The 18,759-nt window shown below is 50.7% G+C and overlaps 3 protein-coding genes across 6 annotated transcripts in view; 2 read left to right on the top strand and 1 right to left on the bottom strand.

Moving 5' to 3' along the window:
* LOC126572424 (ATP-binding cassette sub-family C member Sur) overlaps window positions 1-8,360 on the bottom strand; it is a 40,491-nt gene extending 32,131 nt beyond the window's left edge. For both annotated transcript variants that reach the window (XM_050231734.1, XM_050231735.1), the window contains exons 1-4: window positions 8,238-8,360; window positions 4,445-5,037; window positions 2,938-3,329; window positions 1,054-1,265 (exon numbers count right to left, since the gene is read on the bottom strand). In XM_050231734.1, the coding sequence (XP_050087691.1) occupies window positions 1,054-1,265; window positions 2,938-3,329; window positions 4,445-4,623 (783 nt within the window). In that variant the 5' untranslated portion in view covers window positions 4,624-5,037; window positions 8,238-8,360. The remainder of the gene's footprint in view (window positions 1-1,053; window positions 1,266-2,937; window positions 3,330-4,444; window positions 5,038-8,237) is intronic.
* A 1,252-nt stretch (window positions 8,361-9,612) lies between these two features.
* On the top strand, window positions 9,613-10,726 carry LOC126572444 (RIP-like protein). 2 transcript variants are annotated; one of them, XM_050231771.1, is made up of 3 exons: window positions 9,613-9,684; window positions 9,763-9,970; window positions 10,045-10,726. In XM_050231771.1, the coding sequence occupies exons 2-3, from the start codon at window positions 9,845-9,847 to the stop codon at window positions 10,540-10,542; spliced, it is 624 nt and encodes a 207-aa protein (XP_050087728.1). In that variant the 5' UTR covers window positions 9,613-9,684; window positions 9,763-9,844; the 3' UTR covers window positions 10,543-10,726. The 2 variants fall into 2 exon arrangements, with proteins under 2 accessions (XP_050087728.1, XP_050087727.1); XM_050231770.1 differs by having other exon boundaries at window positions 9,630-9,970.
* A 404-nt stretch (window positions 10,727-11,130) lies between these two features.
* The window catches only part of LOC126572426 (protein WBSCR14 homolog), a 28,559-nt gene continuing 20,930 nt past the window's right edge, over window positions 11,131-18,759 (top strand). Inside the window, exons 1-2 of one of the 2 annotated variants that reach the window (XM_050231737.1) lie at window positions 11,131-12,394; window positions 17,208-17,314. In XM_050231737.1, coding sequence (XP_050087694.1) covers window positions 11,937-12,394; window positions 17,208-17,314 — 565 coding nt within the window. In that variant the 5' untranslated portion in view covers window positions 11,131-11,936. Of the gene's footprint in view, window positions 12,395-17,207; window positions 17,315-18,383 lie in introns of those variants that run through there. The other variant, XM_050231738.1, reaches the window with a different exon arrangement.

Genomic DNA, 18,759 nt, shown 5'->3' with positions numbered 1-18,759 from the left:
CCACCACAGCGCCTGGTGTGGCCAGCCATTTAATCGTGTCAACACCTTCTGATTATGCGCCCATTTTGATGAGCTGCTACGGTTGAACTAATCCTCGGCGCTGTAATGGACTGTGGGCTGATTATGTCATTGTCAAAGGAGGATCGTTGGTATAAAATAGGTTATTTTTTAGTTTATGAATTTGCTTCGAATTCTTTTTGGGAGCTTACAAGAAGTTACTGAACATAAGCAACTTCCATAGCTTGCTTTGATGGTTATTAATTCGATTAGAATCGATTCTTTTGAGCGTTCAACAGACAGGAAAAGATGACTTTTGATCTTCGAATTTCATGGTGCTAAATTAAAGAAACTATCCACCTTATCCAATGTATCCTTGATAAAGTATACAATGTTTCTTCTACACACAGTACATTTCAGATCGATCAACACTAAACCGCCATCCAGACTGACCATCTCGTCTAGCCAGACCTCTGCCAACTGGAAAACCAGTACGGTTGTCTACCCCAAAATCGTAGTAAACCATTGCCAGCAAATGTAAATGGAATGCCGAACCACAACCCCCTTGCCAGACCAACAAAGGTCCCTCCAACGGCAGCCAACACCGTGCAAGGAATCCACTGGAATATGAGCTAAAAATCCATTCGTCCATTTACCATTCCGATTGCCACGCGCTTTCACGGTGGCGCGTAAGCAGCGCCGGTCGACGATCCATCATTGTTGCCGCAACGTGGGAAGCCGCGACCATAAACCAACCAACCGACCCGGTTGGTGGTTCCCAGCAAAAACCAAACCAACCAAAATGGGCCTCAAATCCTCACGAAAACCCTCGTCCCTGGTCATCGCGTCTGCCAATGAACTGATGCGCGATGTGTGTGCGATGTCGCTCATAAAAACAGGAAGGAACCTTCGCCGTCGTCGTCATTGTCGTCATCAATCCGAGCAACGGGAGGTGCTGCTACCGATTTTATGACGCCAAGCAGACTCCGGAACATGCTGAGATGCAGAATGAGAAACGAAAAGTGCGGAAAGAGAAGGGACCACGAAGGGGCTTACCTCGAGGTACCACGTCGATCCGTCGACGATGGTGAGCGCGGTGGTTGCCAGGGCGCCGGCCAGCGTTAGGCACACTTCCGGCGACTCAAAGATGGTGGCATCTCCCGCGGTGGCGCTGCTCTCGCTGGTGACACCGTCGGTGATATATTTAAATTTGCACCATCGCACTATCGACTGGGCGCCTTCGGCCACCACGGCCATGCATAATAGTCCTGCAGGGATAATAAATAAAAAGGCACCAAGTGGAGCACCCCACACGGACACCCGTGTCAGTGTCTCTCAGAATAGTCATCCGTCGTCGTCGTCGTCGGTGGCGACGTAGTGGCCGCAGTTGTCGCCGTTCAGTGCGTTTATCTATGATAGAGCCAGACGTTAGTAGGGACGCTAGCGGTGAAATTGCGGCACACAGAAGCGTTAGCGAGGTAAAGGACATCTCGAGCGAAAAATAAAAGCAGAACATTCAACAACTGCGAAGAAGCTTGGGCTCCAAAAACTACTCGCCATTCTCCCTTTCTCTGCCGCGATGCCTGAGAATGCGTGTCGCACATACACTAAGGCAAGGCGGCAAGGACACTCATGGTGGGTTGGTCCAGCAGCGACCGCTCTGGTCTGGTCCGGGGCGGAATATGATATCAAACCGACCGTGGCACCCAGCGGCTCAACACTTGAAACAGAATTGCGTTGACCCAATGGCGGCGTTTTAGAGGTTATGAGAGCGCACCGAGAGCGACACGTAGACCACCGCCGTGTGACGTGGTGGTGGTGGTGGTGGCAGTGGCAGAGTGTCCTTTTGGTGCATAATTTATGGACCTGCTTCAGATTGAAAATTTATTTGGTGATGTAAATAACTTATTACTGTAGTCAACAGTACGAGTCGAGTACGGCCACTTGCTTTGGGGCGAGTGGACTGCCAGCCACCCAGCCGCCCTTCTTTGGGCTACGTAGCGAGTGGACGCAATAGGCGCCACAGTTAGAGCCCGTGAACCCTAGGTGTTAGCACGTGGGATTTAGCGCTCGCCTGCTGCCCTGCTTCGCGAGTGAGAGAGAGAGAGAGAAAGGACCGTGTCCCGGCGCAATAAAGCTATCACAACCGTGTTCCGATGAGCAACGGGCTGTGGATCTGGTTTATAGCGTCAATTTATGGGTTGCTCCGACTCGACTTCGTCTCCGTTGTGTGTTCCCAGCTGTTGTGCACCGGAATCGATCACCGACCGTGTGGCCATTGACCTAGGATTGTTGTGCTTGGTAATCGATGGCTTGCATCGCCGGTAAACTACTCGGCGTTTTGGTTGAGAACGGCAGTGCAGCAATGCAAACAAAGCGATCGAAGGGAGATGCGGTGGAGCTGAGGTAGGTATCATAAGCATGAAGTGGCTGAAGCAAGCAGAACTGAGCAAATTAAGCACACGCAGGATGTTTACAGAGTATTACAGATGTGTGTTAGAGATTATACACCAAAGGCGTTATGTCTAAATCTGGGGAAAAGCCTTTAAATTATTTTCGTAAAACTATGTCGTAATAACATATAACTGGAATACAATTTATGAGCAAAGGCTTTTGGAAAATTAATTAAAACAATTTAGCAAATGAATTAGAAATGATAGCAGATTACTTCAATTACATAATTAGTAACCTAACGCGCCTACTTAGTTCATAAAATTCCCATATTATGTTTTTGCCTAGAAATACAGACATGCAATGCTACGAGAACTGAATATGTAATTCATAAACCATGAACTGTTTCACTCCAAAGCCGTGCCTGTAACGAGCGACATTCCAATCCTACTGGCCACCCTGATGATGTCGATGATGATGATCGTTGTCAGTAGTAGCAACTGCTAGTAGCAACTATGCAAAGTCCAATTGGTCTAGCCCACCACTTACCGCATTTATCTCGTCGCTCGATGGCTCGCACCAGCACGGCCAGGGCGCCCTGTGCCACCAGCCCAACCCATACGGCCACCAGACCAAGCAGAACCGCATCCCTGGCAACACCGGTGCCACCGTCCACCGATCCATTGACCAGCTCAGCAGAACGATGCACCGTAGGCATCTCCGTAGCCACTGCTGGTGTCCTCCTGTCGATCGTCAACGGAACCGCTTCCGATTGAGGAGAGTGCACCGCTTCCGGTTGGGTCGTCGTTGGGCAGGCGACCAGTACCTGACCAAGGCGGGCAACGGTCAGCCACTGGTGGCCAATTTCACCGATGCCAACGAGCACCGCAACCAGCAGTACGATTGACCGCAAATTATGCAACGCCAGCAGATTATGACGCCTGCAACGGGGAGGAGGAGCGGTAAGTGAACCAGTAAGTTGCCCATTTGCACCAATCGCAACGACCACATTAGCAGGGAGGGAATTTGAGTCCTGCGGGCCGAGAGCAAGCCGAGATGCACTTCGATTACGGTGCTTGCCGAGGAGTCGGAGAGAGAGAGAGAGAGCGCGCGCGCACAAACGGGATTAGTAGGCAGGCCACCGAAGGACATCCACCGGGAATCGCAAATACCGTTGAATACAGAACTAGTGCTAAGGAACTGCCAGCATTGTAACAGTAATCTTTTGAATCTCAAGTGAGTTTCTGGTTTTATCTGCCTGATATTTATCCTCCTTCTCCTGTGATTGTTTCTTCCAAGGAAACTAACTTATTCGCTCAGGACGTTCTCATCTGTTAGCATCTTTCCGTTATCAATTCAATGAACCCCAGTTGACGCTTTACAACAAATCGATAATAAAATAATGTTTAGCTGAAAGTTCCATCTATCCACAAATTCTATGCAGTCAATACATGCTCCATCATGAACTGCAATCGACACTAACGACTAACGAACTAGGGATGAAAGAGTTTGTGCATGTTACTTTGTGTGAATTTGTTGTTGATTGGTCCCATCCTTGCACACGTTGCCCTCAATGGAGTCCGGCTTATGATAGCTTTTGAAAGAGCATCACAACATTCTCGACGCGACGATACAATGTAGTACGCCCTATCATCGAGCTATTTCCCAAGCAACTTTTTTCTTCTTTCCGATATGCTGTGGCGGCCGGCACCGATCGTTTCCTTTCCAAATAATTAAACTGCGCTCTACCGCCCTGATCAAAACCGAACGCCGCAAAATTGGTTGGCCATTAATTTAGAATCACTTCACAACACAACAACGCAACAGTTCCTGGTCGTTTCGACACTGGCACAGCGATGGGAACGATTTGCAACCTTCCGGATTTGGTCCCCGATTGTTTACAGCTGCTGGCCATGCCAGGGTGTTGTTTCCCGGTTTTTCAGCCATTCCTGAACACGCACATACACATATCGAACACACGCATACTCCCGGAGCAACAATAAACATTAGCCATTCACCCAGGCCAGCCGGTGGGGTTTGCTCGCTTTCTGTTCACCTTTTCTCCGTGCGCCTCCACCAAACGATGTATCCGAGAACGGCCAGGCAGCTGCCAAACACGAGCGCGTTCACCGTCAAACATGCCACCGCCAAATGGTGCAGCTTGCTGCTGACCCCGACGTCTGCTGGTGCCTCGCCTCGATGTGATGCACCCATCGCACTCCAGTCGCACACCATGCTGCTTGAGGGATTTTCCACCTTTTCTAACTCCTCACTCTAGCGATCTTTGATTCACGGGCATCCTCCAACGTGGGAGAAAAACATTGTTAACACACTGTACACCTCAATGCAGCATAATCGCACTCCCCACAGACCCACACGGCACTCGATCGCGTTGTGCGCTTCGTGATCGTTCACGCCGCACTGCACGATCACGACTGCGATCGCGGACCAATATTCCGGCACACGAATCACGGCATTTGGCAAATCACGCACGCTCACTCACGATCGGCACAAACACCAGGGCGTCTCCGGCAAGATTTTCATCCTCCGAAACCATTATTCGTGCGCGCTCGGTCAGTGGACGATCTCGGATTACACTCTCGTGCGTTCACGGCTGCGCATCCCGTACGTAGCTTCTTCGTGGAAGATCTGGAAGAACGCGCAAAAAAGCGGTCCATGAAACGAACGTCGTTCGAACGTCTGGCATGATCGTGATCGGATTTTTGGGGGACGGATGATGATGCGGCGCTCGTCTCGTAATGATTCACACACTTCTCGCCACTCATCTCATTGTCAACATTGATTTCGTGTCAGAATCTGTGACTTTAATTTACTTAAAAATAAACCAACCCTCTGCCCATCGATGACGAAATGGCGTGGTAATTCTATCCACTCCGGTCACACCGCGTGACACACAGCATGATGATCTATGCGCTCGATGCTGGATAAACACCGAACCGAAACGGTGTGGCAAGTTGTTGTCTTGTCTCTCGCAAAAAAAAAAAGACGAGTAAAGCTGGCGAGTCGCGAACAAACTGCCCATTTGCAGACTGCGGCCCAGCATGATCGGTGCGCTGCGTCGCGGTAAGGAGAAGCAACGGGAAAAATGTGCGTTCCGTTTAGCGCTCGGTGCGACAGCAAAGATTGAACCGGCCTGTGGACCGGCTGTATGTTTGTTTGCATTATACTTTCGGAGCTAATTCGAGAAAGACAGCCACGACACACACGGTGGCCAGTTATGGGGCGAGTGTTTTGCGTTCACGCCCCAGTGATTTACACCCAAAGGGGGGCTTATGATGTGGCCGGACTGACTAACAGGGAAGCACCCAGCACCCAGATCGGTGGGCAAGGTGTACTAAACAACCGATGATTGGCCGGTACTGGACCGCATTAATCATGCTGGCATGCTGGCAGCCACCACCGTGGCTAAACAGCGTCGTCGAAGAGGTAGATCGAGTTTTCACATTATTTACGCTCCCTGGCGAGTGGAGGCGACGCAAAAGGCGGCCAGGGCCATAAAAAAGTGTGTCTGGCAGTTTGGACAGCGATCGAACCGTGCACGGCAGGAAGAGAGACTAGAAGCGCGCGTGTGTGCGCGTTAGCGAAGAAAAAAAACACGCTCCACGTGTGACGAAACACCCCGCACCCCGGGGGGGGGGGGGATCCCAGGGCAGATTGTTTACGCATTAAACATGAAACGAAACCAAATATGTGAACTATTCCCCTCCACACCCCAGGGGAGTCTCCCATTTTTTGGGAATGATCTGTTGTTCGCGAGCACTCATCATAATGGACTCATCGCTCAAATCACACATTTCGTTTCCATAATCCTCGCCCGTACGTCAATTGACACTCTCGCCGTCATCGACCGTCCGGTCCGGAAATGGAGGATCGTTCGTGGTGGAACTTGAACGCACGTCGAGCAACAGGGAGGTGTACTTTGGAAGCACGTAAACACGTGGTTTGTGGAACTGTCCGACGGGTCATTAAAATTGATCTCTCACTCTTGACCGGATGGCAAGTTCTTGGGAATGGACGGATTCATGTCAGTACGGAATACGGAGGTCCGTTTGTTGATTTTACTTTAATCAATGCAACACAGGGTCCTATTCTGCCACTGCTCGCTGGATAACAATGCGATAACAAGCCGCTTTTTGGCTGTACAACATAAACGGTCACCCCTCGATAGTGATACCACACTTTCCAGTTGCTCCAATGAGTGCTCCATTGAGAATGCTTCGCGAAAAGAGGACTATTCGTCCTTTGCGAACGGCGTCATCAGGACACAACCAACAGGTTCCGATCGTCGATCCAGGGGAATTCGGGAATTAGATTAGCATAAATTTACAACCAAAAACCCCTTCCCGGTGCGATGGCAGACCAATCGAAAGGGAATCAGGTTGCTCCAAACCAACGCCATTCGATCGATTCACGCTCGCGCAGATTACAAGCGGGCCAAGCAATAAAGCTTTCCGACCTAATGGATCACAGCGTGGGCATGTGACCTGAGCCAGCCCAGAAAAACACACGGCCACATCCGTCCGTGTCCTTTGTGCCTACTGGAGGTATAGTGAACGAGGAAATCAACCATCGTGCTGCTCCTGTTGCTCCGCACGGCCATCGGCCATCGGTTTGTATCGTAAATCCCTGCCTAGCGAGCGAGCGAGCGAGCGAAAGCAGATTTTCCAGCAGCAGCATCGACGGAAAACACGGCAGCATAGCAGTTGTTTACGGTGTTGATTAAGTATTTAACGTGAGCATGGCACCGGTGGTGAAGGAAATGGATACGGTAACAAGGCCGAAAGGTCCAGGCACGGTCTGTTTGCCCTCTGATAATGTCAAACACTAGACACTCCTGGTACGCGGCAGCAGGTGGAAATCGGTCGAATGGAAACAGAACGAGAAGAAACATCTGTAACCCTGTCCTCCCTTTCCGGGTGGACTCGAACCCCGGGATAAACAAGCGATTGGCCCACAGAGACCTTGGTGCAGCCGCCGCCAATAGTAAGTGGACGATGCGGAAAGACAAAAGCGGGAAAATCGTTGATGCATTCTGATGCATCAACAGTATGGGGGGGGGGCGATCTGCGAGAACCGCTATTTATAGCGTCCATCCTTCCGCGGCTGGAATGCCGCAGGGAAAACGAATTGTAGTGGAGATTGAAATACCGCCGAGATTTTGCTCATCGGGCGGGCGGGCGCGCGCCACAATCCAATTCGCAGCACACCGTCGGCGTCGGTGCGTTAGCCAGCCTGACGTCACGTGGCCCCGATTGTGCGGTTCACAAGTGCACGGGAAAATGACGCCATTCATTGCCGTCGCCGGCCGTCGGCGTATGTTGAGGGTTCCAGCGTGCTATCTAGCGATTTGCTGCTCTAGGGACCATGGCACAACCCGACCTCCGGGGGATGGGGAGGAACTAAAAATAACTAACGTTTGCCCTTTTGTCGAGACAGTCGAGGGGGAGTGTGGGATGTGTGATCCTCACTTTTTCCGCCGACACTAGAATGCAGCTGGCTGGACGTTATGTTTTGCAATCCATCGAACACGCTGCCATAAGCTGACCGGCGCGTGAGCCTTCGCGTTCACCTCTTGCACCGCCCTGGGGGTCACAATGTAACTGGAAATGCCATTTTCTTTTAAAATCAAAACGCTTGCCTGACACCACATTTAATTAGAAGCCAGCACCCTAAACTAACCGGTTGGTTAAATTGTATTTTTACACATTCTCCTCTTGGAACACTAATAACACTCATCATTTTCAGTAGGAACTCCCGATGGAACGAATTGTACTTGTGTCGATAGAAACTTAGTGCCAAACAAGAGATACACGATCGCCGTTTCCTACCTTAGTAGAACCGTTTCACAAAAGTCTCACTCATCGCACAGCAGTTTTCTTTAGCAAAAGGGATACACCGTTTAGTACGGAATCACGACGCGCGGTCAACAGGTTGACTAATGGCTCGCGGAGTCAAATAGCAAATAATTTAGCGACGAAGCTGGAGCGACGAACAGGTGCGAAACATCTTTAATTAGATTAGTGCACGTCGTGGAAAGCTTGGTGCATCGGCAATCGGCACCACTTTATTTGGAGTCCTTTTTAAATATTTACCATTCACATTCAAGTCAAGGTTGACTGCTAGCGTTGACTGATCCTTAATTATCAATAAACAGCCAAGAAATATAAAGGAAAAAAGTTTCAAAAAAAAAAATTAAAAAAAAAAGAAAAAGGAAAATTTTTCCAAAAACCCTCTAACGGTTCTGGGAGTGAACCCTGTTGACAGACTTTTTGTCAAGCAGTCGATTTTTTTCTTTCGAGTACATGCTATCTCTTTCACTCCTACGGTTTGTTTTGATGCTGTCTCACCATTCACTCGATCGCTCACGAGCGCTGTGTGTTCGGATACGGCCCCGTGCGCGTGTGTTTGTGTAAGGGCACAGCGAACGAAAGAGGAAGGTGAAAATTTCTGCTAAGGCCTGGATCCAACATGGCGTCAGTTGAAAACGACGCGCAAGAGGCAGGATGTGCAGCGCTCGTGCATCCAAAAATTTTGAAGAAAAAAGCTAGTTTTGCTGTGAATTTGTATCATTCGTTTGTGCTACGGAGCATCTAAACCCGTGGACATTGTTTGTGGGCATGCGCGACAACGAAAAATGGTAAGAAATTGAAAAATATTTTGTTGATCAAATCTGATCATGATCAATCATGTTGTCTTTTTTCGGCAGCGTCCTGGCATCAATCAGCGTCGGACAGGCAGCGAAGCAGTGGAGTGTTGTGCGAAGTGTTGTGTTTTGTGATGTGTTTTGCGAGGCAGAATGTCCGATTCAAAGGTGGAAATAAAATTGGTGAAAATGAAATTATGCTTTTGCGTGCTTCATATTGATCCGAAATATCTTAGGGGGCGGGGCTACTGGGCACCGGGGTACGGTAGGATGGCACACACACCATCGCAAAAATGCGTCGAAAATGGCACCAATACATGCGCAAAAGCCCTGTAAACAGCAGCAAGATTTCTACCCTGTTAGCGCCCTGTTAGCGCCCTGTTAGTCTCTTAACAGGGCAATTTGAGTGGCGGTGAGCGATTTCTGTCACACGGGAAGTTTGAACTTTGTTGCTCGATTCGCCGATCTCGAGCACTTTACAGTGATGATCGATGAAATATGCGCGTTTGTCACAAAAATAAACTAAAGTCAACGACAACTGAGCACCCTGTCGTTGTTGTTTTGGTGTGAGGTTAGAAACTGCAAAGAGCGGGAAATCTTGATCTTTTCGAACTTTTTTGTGTTAAATTTAGGTGATAAGAACTTATTCAAGTCGCATCCAATCTCCCACGGTTATTCTCATTGGGAAATTAAGCCTTTTCTCCCAACAGACCGTGGAAAACTGTAGCACCAAAAGGTCGCCAAAACAGACGCGCCGGGAAGGATTTTATCGTCAAAAGAAAGTAAACCAACATGGAAATCTTGAGCCCAGAACCTTCCTCCTCGCACGGTACGAGCGTGGCCCAGAAAGTGCGGTCACGGGACGCAGCGCGGCGCTACAAATACGGCTCCCCGAAACTCGTCGATCTGATGCGCGAGGTAAAATCCCCCCCCCCCCCCCCCCCCAAAACTATCCCAACTTGCCCTCTTATTTACCGCAAAACCACTTCCAGAAATGCCGCATCCGCATCAAAGAGGCACGCAATGACCAGTTTCTGCGGAAGCGCAACATCGCCAAGGAGGAACAGGCTTTCGTCGAGTCGATCGTGCGCGAACAGCTGTCGGAGCTGGAGCAGGACATCGCGCTGCAGGAGCTGATCTATCAGGAGCTCATGCAGGACACCGACGAGTGGCTGTTTGCGGAACAGTCGGAAAACTATCTCATCGAAGCGTACGAAACCGACTCCGTGTTCTGTCCGATTTGCGAACGGCGAGTGCTTCAGCTGGACCTGCCTGGGAAGTCGCTCTCGTGCGATTGCGGCGTGAAGCTGCGGTACGACCAACCGACGACGGAGGAGTTTGCCAAGCTGATCGCCGAAACGCTTGCACAACACACGGCCCGGTGCGAGAACAGCATCCAGTTCTTCACCGAACCGATCGTCGACGAGGAGTACGTGCAGCTCAATGCCTTCTGTCCCTGCTGCGACTACTACCGTGGATTGACGTGCTAACCGACAAAGCCTGGAAGCCTATTTATTACGTTATGCGATTATTGTACATGTTTTGTCTCTTTTTATGTAATTTATCTTCGTTGAACGATCATCGTCCTGCAAGACGTTTTGTAAACACACATCGACACTTCCCGTGGAAGCATAGACAAGGGGTAAGGAAAATAAAGACCATCCCCCGAACATTATCCGGAAAACTGCGTGCTCGGTGGCTTTCCTTTACCAATTTTCCCGGCACGGGCGCCAAACAGCTGATCGCCGTGCCGAGGGAGACTTTTCTTCAAAAACGTTCCACCACCCCGTTGACAGAGAACATTTTCTCCTGTTAAGGCTTAACAGGAGCGCGCGCCATACAAATTCTCTCCTGTTAACATTAACAGGAGCGACTTCAAGCTTCCAAAACTCGACTCCAATTCTTTCCTGTTAATGTTCAACAGGAGACAATTTGTATGGCGCGTGCTTCTGTTTAGCCTTAACAGGAGCCTAACAAGTGAAAATGTTCTGTGTCAACAGGGGGAGCACTGCTTTTGCTGTTGGGGATTGTTTATTTCTTCCTTCCTTCGGTCGGGCTACTTGGAATTCCGCGACATCCGCAGCTAGCACGGAATGCGAGCCAGCATGGAAATCTTGTCCTGATGGGATCGCCCGCGTTCGTCCTGCTGCCTTCCGGATCGTTTCCCCGTCTCCTGACCTCCGCGCGAATGGTGAGGAATAGCGAGGTGTGTGCGCGTGTGTGCTCGATCGTGATGCAGGTGCCTCCCGAAGTGTGATCTCGAATTCAGTGGACAAGTTTATCGGATGATTTGGGAACTGCGAATCGAAAGATCAACCTGTGCTCGGATCGGCCGTCATCGTAGTTCCGGAGACATCTCCGACAATCCTCCTTACCCTCTCGCTCCACGCAACAACCCCAAAACCGAAACACACCCGCAGATAACGCGACAAGCAGCAGGAGCAGCAGAAGCAGCGCAAGCGGAGGCGCACCGACATGAGAAGGTGTGGACAATGACGATTGTGCGTTCGCGCTCCCGAGCCTCGAGAGCTTGTTTGTTTTAATGCGGCCAGATCGTGGCCACGCGATACGGTGTTTGAAGATCTCGGTGGAGCTCCGCCTCGGTCATGAGGGTGTCGGTTGGAGAAAGTCCTTCCCGTACACTTTCCGTGCCTCAGTAGGCGATAGATGTTTGTTTGTGCTCCATTTCGTGCGTGCGTGCGTGTCGATCGCAGCAACCTTTGGTGCCGTTTGTGCCCGTGATTTTTCATCTGTGATAGTGGCGTCCAAGAGCGCAGTGTCGGAACCGTTGCTTTTACCGTAACCGTGTTGTGACTGATCGATCGTGTTGTGCGTGATCTGTGTGTTTCGGTGAATAGTGTTCAGGATTCAAGACGGTAACACGATGACACCAGGACCAACGACAAAGATGGATCGTGGTGGTACCGGTGCGGAAGAGCGGAAGCGGTGCGGAGAGACTATTCACTCCGGTCAATTTATGGTGTCACACTTTGAAACCGAAGGCGCCGAAGATGACGATGACGATCTGGGCATGCAACTGGATGCGGAAGATGTGAAACCGAGCCTAATCTCTTCCGATGCCGTACTCCTGCCCTCTGTATCCGGCGGTATCGTGTCCGAGGACCGACCCGCAATCAGTAGGGCACTAGTTTCGCACGGAGCGGACAGTGTCGGTGCAGGCAGTAGCACCAATGCCAGCGCGCTACCACGCGGCGAGTCGTCAAACCAGCTGGCCCGGTATGTGCCACGACCGCTGCATCTTAGTTCGCGATCAACCGTGTCGCAGGTGGAGATCGATACGGATCTGTCGACGGTGTTCAACACGCTCAACGTTACCTACACGTAAGTGTTGCATCCAGCCAGTGACCTTCCCGAATATTCCCCCTATTCCAGCGAATTTCTCCCACGAGGGGACCGTCTAGTCGATTCGTACGCATGTGTCCCCTCCACGGGTAGAGGCTGATAATAGACCACCCGCCCAACAATCGACCAACTTGATGGCTCTACCGGCGCCGGACAGCACCTTCCTCCTTCTCGCTTATCAGGGAGGTAGAGGGCAACCGAGCGACCGACAACGTGGTGATCTGTTACAACCCCGCGCCAGTCCTGCGGTAAGCCGGTGAGCAATGTGCGCGGCCAACGAACGGAACGCATCGCCGGGCAAGGGCTAATCGGGCAAACGAATCTTCAACGAGCTGACGAGCCCAAAACAAAGAGCACCACTGCGCGTGCGCGCGCGGCCACTCCCGCTCCTGCACTGATAACGCTAGCTAAACTCGTTGATAATGCCCGCCAGCGTCGTCCATGCCGGAACGACAAACGGAGTCGCGCTGCGTCCGGACGCGCTTCAAGCTACTGCTCCGTAGCGCGCGAATCCCTCTCGTTCCGTTGTACGATTCACTTCTAATCATTTTTCAATCATTTGTTTGCAATCGCCGATGGTCGAGGGCCGCGAAACGGGGAACGGCGTTCAGAGGTCGTCCTGTAGGACAGCGGATGTTGCGTTCCAGGAACGAAAACTGCGGAATATTGCATCCTTTTGCATCATTCGTGTCGTAGATTGACCTTCAGCTTGAGCCCTCATGAAGCGAGGCGGCCGATTTCTAGCCGCAGCCTCAGTAAGATGTACCCGGAATGGACTCAAGATTCAATATTCCATCCAGTGGCACGGTACTTCCGCTAAGGTAGAAGATAGCGGTGTTCTAAGAGGTCTTGTCCCAAGTTCAAACACCAAACACGACGCTGTTGCTGATAAGAGGACAGCACCAAGGAGGCACAAAACGGCACATCGCATTAGTAACATACAGAAACAGTCGTTAGTGGCTCGCACCGATAACCTTTTTCCTTCTCCTTCCTCCAGGCGAGCCACTATCTCTCTTGCTGCCGCTCAAAGCCGCTGGCACTGTATTCGTGAGCGACCACAATGCAAACCTCTTGTAGACCATCCTCCAGAATGCTACGAGCTTATTATAACACAACACATCCCTCAGCCGGCTCAGCTGTTTTGAGGTCCGTAAGTCCCAGACACTCTATCACACAGCTGGTGCGTGCCATTGCATCATCGATGAGGGTATGCTCATCATGCTCCTGTTTTTTTTTTCTTCAACATCGCTTTGGCCCTGGACAAAAGCATTCCCACCCATTTCGCTTATCATGCCGGCGTTGTCGAGGTAACCGTCTGGATCCGGCCAATGGCGTATAATCCTGACCCCGGGGGGCGTTTGTTGTTAGCCTTGCTAGCAGTCGAAAGTCCGCACGCGCAGTGATCGATCACGAATGTCCGATCGTCGCCTATCAGTTCTTGTAGCCCCATCTTTGGCCAATCGCTTCGTTTATTTCGCGGACACTGGAAGCCAGAATTGGTGCCGACGGACGCTCCAGCATCGCTTGGTGGCGTTGTTTGTCTGTTTTGCGAACCAACAATAACAAGCGGCCGGCGGCGGGCATAACAACCAATATCGCGCAACCAGCATCCCCGGTTTCGCGCTCTTCTGGAAATACCTCTGTCGTGCCATTCCGCGGGGTAAATCCCTCTACTACCCTGCTTTTGTTCGCTGCGAAATGCGTCGTTCGACCCGCGTCCAGTCCGCGATGTGTGTTGCATTTGGCGCGCAACGACGGGCGGACGCGTTCGCGGGACCCGCGCACGCCGCTCGGTAGGTTTGAATATATTTTTAGAGTCAAGAGTGAGAGAGGGATCTGCGTGAACGGCAGTACTTTCCGCTGGCTCACGATCTGAAGTATGCAAAAGGCGCCTAGCAAGTGCTTGGGTGCTTGTTGGTGTTACTACTGTTACCAGCCGAGAAATGGTCATGTGCACGCTGCAAAGTACAGCGCGTGGTCCCGATCTCGATGATGTCATAATCATATTTTCCTCCTGCCACCCAGCGTGGGGCCCTCCCACTGCATCATACCGGTACTATTTTCCAATCGCCCCACATTGACCCGCCAATCCACCTCTACTACTGACATATTGGCGTCGGATAATTTCGCAGATATTTTTGCGATGCCAGTCAAAAATATCGCGCGCACATAGCATACGCGATCACACCGCCACCGGTAGTGGTGGTTCTGGTATTTTTAGCATCTGTCCAACTCCTCTCCGGTCCCGTTTCCGGCCCGGTACGGTGCCACCAAACAAGGGGATTTGTTTGTGGTGTGTAGAAATGAATTCGGAGAAGACTTTTATTTTCCTTGCCGCTTTTCATAACCAGTTCGGATCGGTTCGATCCCGCTGTAGACAGAGCAAACAAACAACAGCTGATGATCGCGAATGGGCCGGGAAGGGGAATCTCACTTGGCGATCGTATGTGAATTTGAGAGAATTTACTTCGTTTATTGTACAGCATCTACAGCTCACGTCTGCAGATACAGATCGGCCAATTGTGCCTGTATTCCATTCCAGATAAATGGTTTTGAAGACCTCAAACTCTCTTTCCCTCATGAATTTATATTATCGATCCAGACGATCGCTCCTTTCTCTCTTTAATTATATTTTTAGAACAGTTATCGCACACTTGCCGTTCATAGGAAATGCCAGACCGATGTAAACAAGGGTCAATTCTCCATAAAGATAAAATGCAAATACTACCTTGCCGGTTGCATTCTTCAGATAGAACGCTACGCTAGTCCGTGTGCTGCGGCGTCGTGTGAATGTGCCAATCATTCAAACGCAATTGCAGCACCATTGGCTGGAGAAAATGCGTCATAGTAGAAGGAATTACTACGCAGCTAATCGTCAAAGCGAGCGGCCCTAGCGGCCGGGCGTCGTTTCGCGCCTCAACACGATCTAATGCACCGTACGATGCTTCCGGCTCGTATCGAAGTCCACCGATGGAGACGACGTTGCCAGTAGGGACGGGGGAGTGCGCGCCGCGTACGGCGCCTAAACGATCACCAGGTCGAGAGTCACGGGTGTGACGCTGTTTGTTTTGGCAAACGCTGCGCTCACCGATGGTAGGCGACTGGTATGATGGGTGAATTGACGGAAAAAGCCACCACCACAACGGCGACCACCACTCCAACACACAAAAATGTGCACTAGAGGGTGGAGGAGCGTGGTTGCTGTGTCTCTGTCCTGTGCCAAGTGCACCATGCACTGACCGCGAAGGCACAACCAACACACTTCAAAACAGCTACAACTCGCGTCGTGCGTCGTGGACGGATGCAGCCACTTTAAAGCACACACCCCCAAAAGGAGAGGGTAGGGATGGAGAGGCTGATGATGTTACTGCGTTCACTGCTACTGCGGTCTACGGGGGCCCGTCCTCTACGCTGTTGTAGGCTTGGCCCGGCATTGAGACGGTCGTGATGGTTTCGACCGCTCTGCGTGTCCAACGCGTCGTCCCGTCAGCATCAGCTTGTGACACTACTGCGATTGGAGGTTTATCATTGATGGATGTGCTGATCACGGAAGGTATAAATTGGCGATCACGTTTTATCATACGCGTGTGATGGGCGTGACTCGGCAAAGGCCGCTTTGCACTCTAAAGTAATCCCTCGCTCGGGATATACGTAATTTGAAAATGGAACTTATCTTAATTCTCCGCAAACAGGCTCATTTCTTTGCGAAACAACTGAGATTTATTTATTCCTCCGACTGTAATATTTAACAAATAATTTTGTTTAGTTAATGTTGTAAACGAAAAAAGAATCAATCATGACTACAATTTTGAGCTAGCATTATTCAATAAAACCCTTTTGGGTTCTTTTTTTTTAAATATGATAGCACCGCCAGCATAAATCCAGGCGTACTAAGTATCTCCAAGAACAGGTAGTGCGCTTGCTCTATACCACTAGCTAGCCGATAAAGCTCCCCACCACACCAGCCTGCCATTGTCCTTTAGGTGTGCGATGCACTACAACCAAAAGGCTCACTGAGGAGTCATGGATTCAATGCGTGCTTCAATCATGGCGCCCGACACGCTACCGTGGTCGCTCGGCGATTGTGTCTGCCGCATGTTTTATGCCGCCAAAAAACATCGGAAGTTTGGTCATCCAATAGGGTGTGCATAGCCGATAAAGTTGTTATTGCTACACGCGCCACCGCAATAGACGGAGGGAGGACCTCGTACCACAATCTGTCGACCAATCCGTCCCCTCCTCGTTCGGCTGTTGTTGCTAATTGGCTTGGTGTGGCGCGTGAACCCGGTGGGAACAAGCAGCATGGGCCTTTAACTGGCTAGATGATGGGGTGCCGAGGTGGCATAATGGTGACCAATTTTTCCGTCTGTTTTTGGCGAGAAGAGAGGGAGCTCCGTTCAACATCTCCTTATCATTAGCGGCGGCTGCTGCTTTTTATCGTAATGTGGTGAAATAGCCGGCTTCATTGAGTCGGAAACGTGCCTCACGGTGTGTTTGTCCAATCGGTTTACACAGTCTAACCGAATGGGAGACCCTCGTATATCATGCACGAGCGTGTCGTGTTACCAACTCGCTTTACATTCATCCAATTGTCCTTCGACCAAGCTTGGATCGCCTAAAAATGGTGTCTCCCTGATAAGTTACTAACCAAAATAGAGTCGCCTCGGATTAATGTTTGAATTACCAGCGCTCGTGGCTTCTCGCGCGACAGGCTGACTCTTGGCCGCTTGGCCGTGATAATAGCTGCTTACAATCTCTCTGTCTCTCTCTCTTTGTTTCTTTTTTCTTTCAGACAAAAACTGACGTCTCCGAAATGGAACCCGTTCAAAGGCATCCGTCTGCGCTGGAAGGAAAAGATCCGGCTAAACAATGTTATCTGGCGCTGCTGGCACATGCAATGTAAGTCTTGCCTTTCGTTTCGTTTCGCCCTGCACGGTCCAGCGTTCTCAGTCCGACTAAGTTTCCACCAGGAAGAGCCCCGTTGATGGTGCGTCAGCTTCGAAGAATGATTTTTTTTTAATGAACAGCAGTTGAGGCTGTTGTAACGCGAGGGGGTGACACACCTGTATGTGAAAGACATCGCGTGACACCGTAATCGTGTGCTGATTTCTTAATTCCGCTCAATTGGTCCAGTGGAAAGTACCTCCCGTTGCCTGAGTATGGGAGGACGGTACGGTGCATACTGTTTGGTCTTATCAGTGGGGCATGATGTTACGTTTCTTGAGACTGTATGTCCGACGAATGTACACTGGGGATCGTCGTTTATTTACCTGCCTGATAAGAGGCTTTTGCTCGCTGAGCTACCCTCACTGTATGGTGGTTGGTGTTCCTGAAATAGTCTTGAATTGTTTTCCCTCCAATGTCTCGCAATCTGCAAACGCAAACTGCACCGCTGGAAATGTAAGAACACCTTGCTATGCGCTTCCCCCTGAAACTTTCTCACAAAACGCCAGAATGATTGTCTGACCGGGCGCAATAGACTCCCGGAGGAAAGGCTCTGTAATACCTCCTGATAAGAAGTGACCAAATAATCAACGACAGTCCCCCCGAGGGTCTGGAGTCGGAGTGGTAATGGTGGTGGTATGAACCTCTGTACCGAACGAGCGACATTGTTGTAGCGGGCACGGCAACCACCCGTTTCGTGAGAGCGGTACTGTACACCTTGTAGCGTTGCTAGAGCGTCCGTTAGCGGGCGGCGGGAATGTACGGTGGTGGGTGGACGGATGGGGTGGGTCGAGGATTTTCCCTGATAGATGAACATCCGATTGGAGGTGGCCGTCGGGAGCGAGTTGGTGGTGGATGCCGCCACGAGCAATAGTAGAGCAATCTTTGTTATCAAAAGCGCTCCCCTCTTCGTTTCTGTTCCACTGGTTCGCTGGACCTGACCGTGAACCTGCCGTACTGCCACGAAGACTTCTTCATCCTAGGCGCAGTAGTAGTAGCGATTCAGTCAGTCAGTCATCCAGACCATTCCGCTTGCTCACACGGGACGGGATACGGAATTCAGTTTGCGTTCGACCAAAGCCACGGCGGGCGTTAGCGTTTGTGTTGCTTCGTGTGCGAGTTGTTCGTTGTCTTTGGTGATTTTTTGGCAAATTAGCAACAGGTGACGGTGTGGATGCGCGATATTCAGCAACACCATTGTCGGTGACCGTGGAGTAGAGAGTTTGGTTTAGGTTTTGCTAGTGCCTATACCCTAACGCCACAGATTACGCTGTCCGCGAAGAAGCCAACTGATCACCAGTGTCGCTGGAGGGGTGCTTAGTGACGCTGGGTTGTTGGTGCTAAGTTAGACGATCCTCTAGTGACCGCAGCCGCTGGAATTAGCGTACTACACTGAACAT

The sequence above is a fragment of the Anopheles aquasalis genome, chromosome 2, assembly GCF_943734665.1.
Source record: "Anopheles aquasalis chromosome 2, idAnoAquaMG_Q_19, whole genome shotgun sequence".
NCBI lineage: Eukaryota > Metazoa > Arthropoda > Insecta > Diptera > Culicidae > Anopheles > Anopheles aquasalis.
Note: the sequence above shows the minus strand (reverse complement) of the source record. Positions and strands in the feature narration are given on the sequence as shown.

Excerpts from the sequence above, each read along its gene's own strand:
- LOC126572444 (XM_050231771.1), top strand. The coding sequence starts at position 9,845 with ATGGAAATCTTGAGCCCAGAACCTTCCTCCTCGCACGGTACGAGCGTG. Across the intron at positions 9,971-10,044 it reads TCGTCGATCTGATGCGCGAG|AAATGCCGCATCCGCATCAA; the intron begins GTAAAATCCCCC and ends AACCACTTCCAG.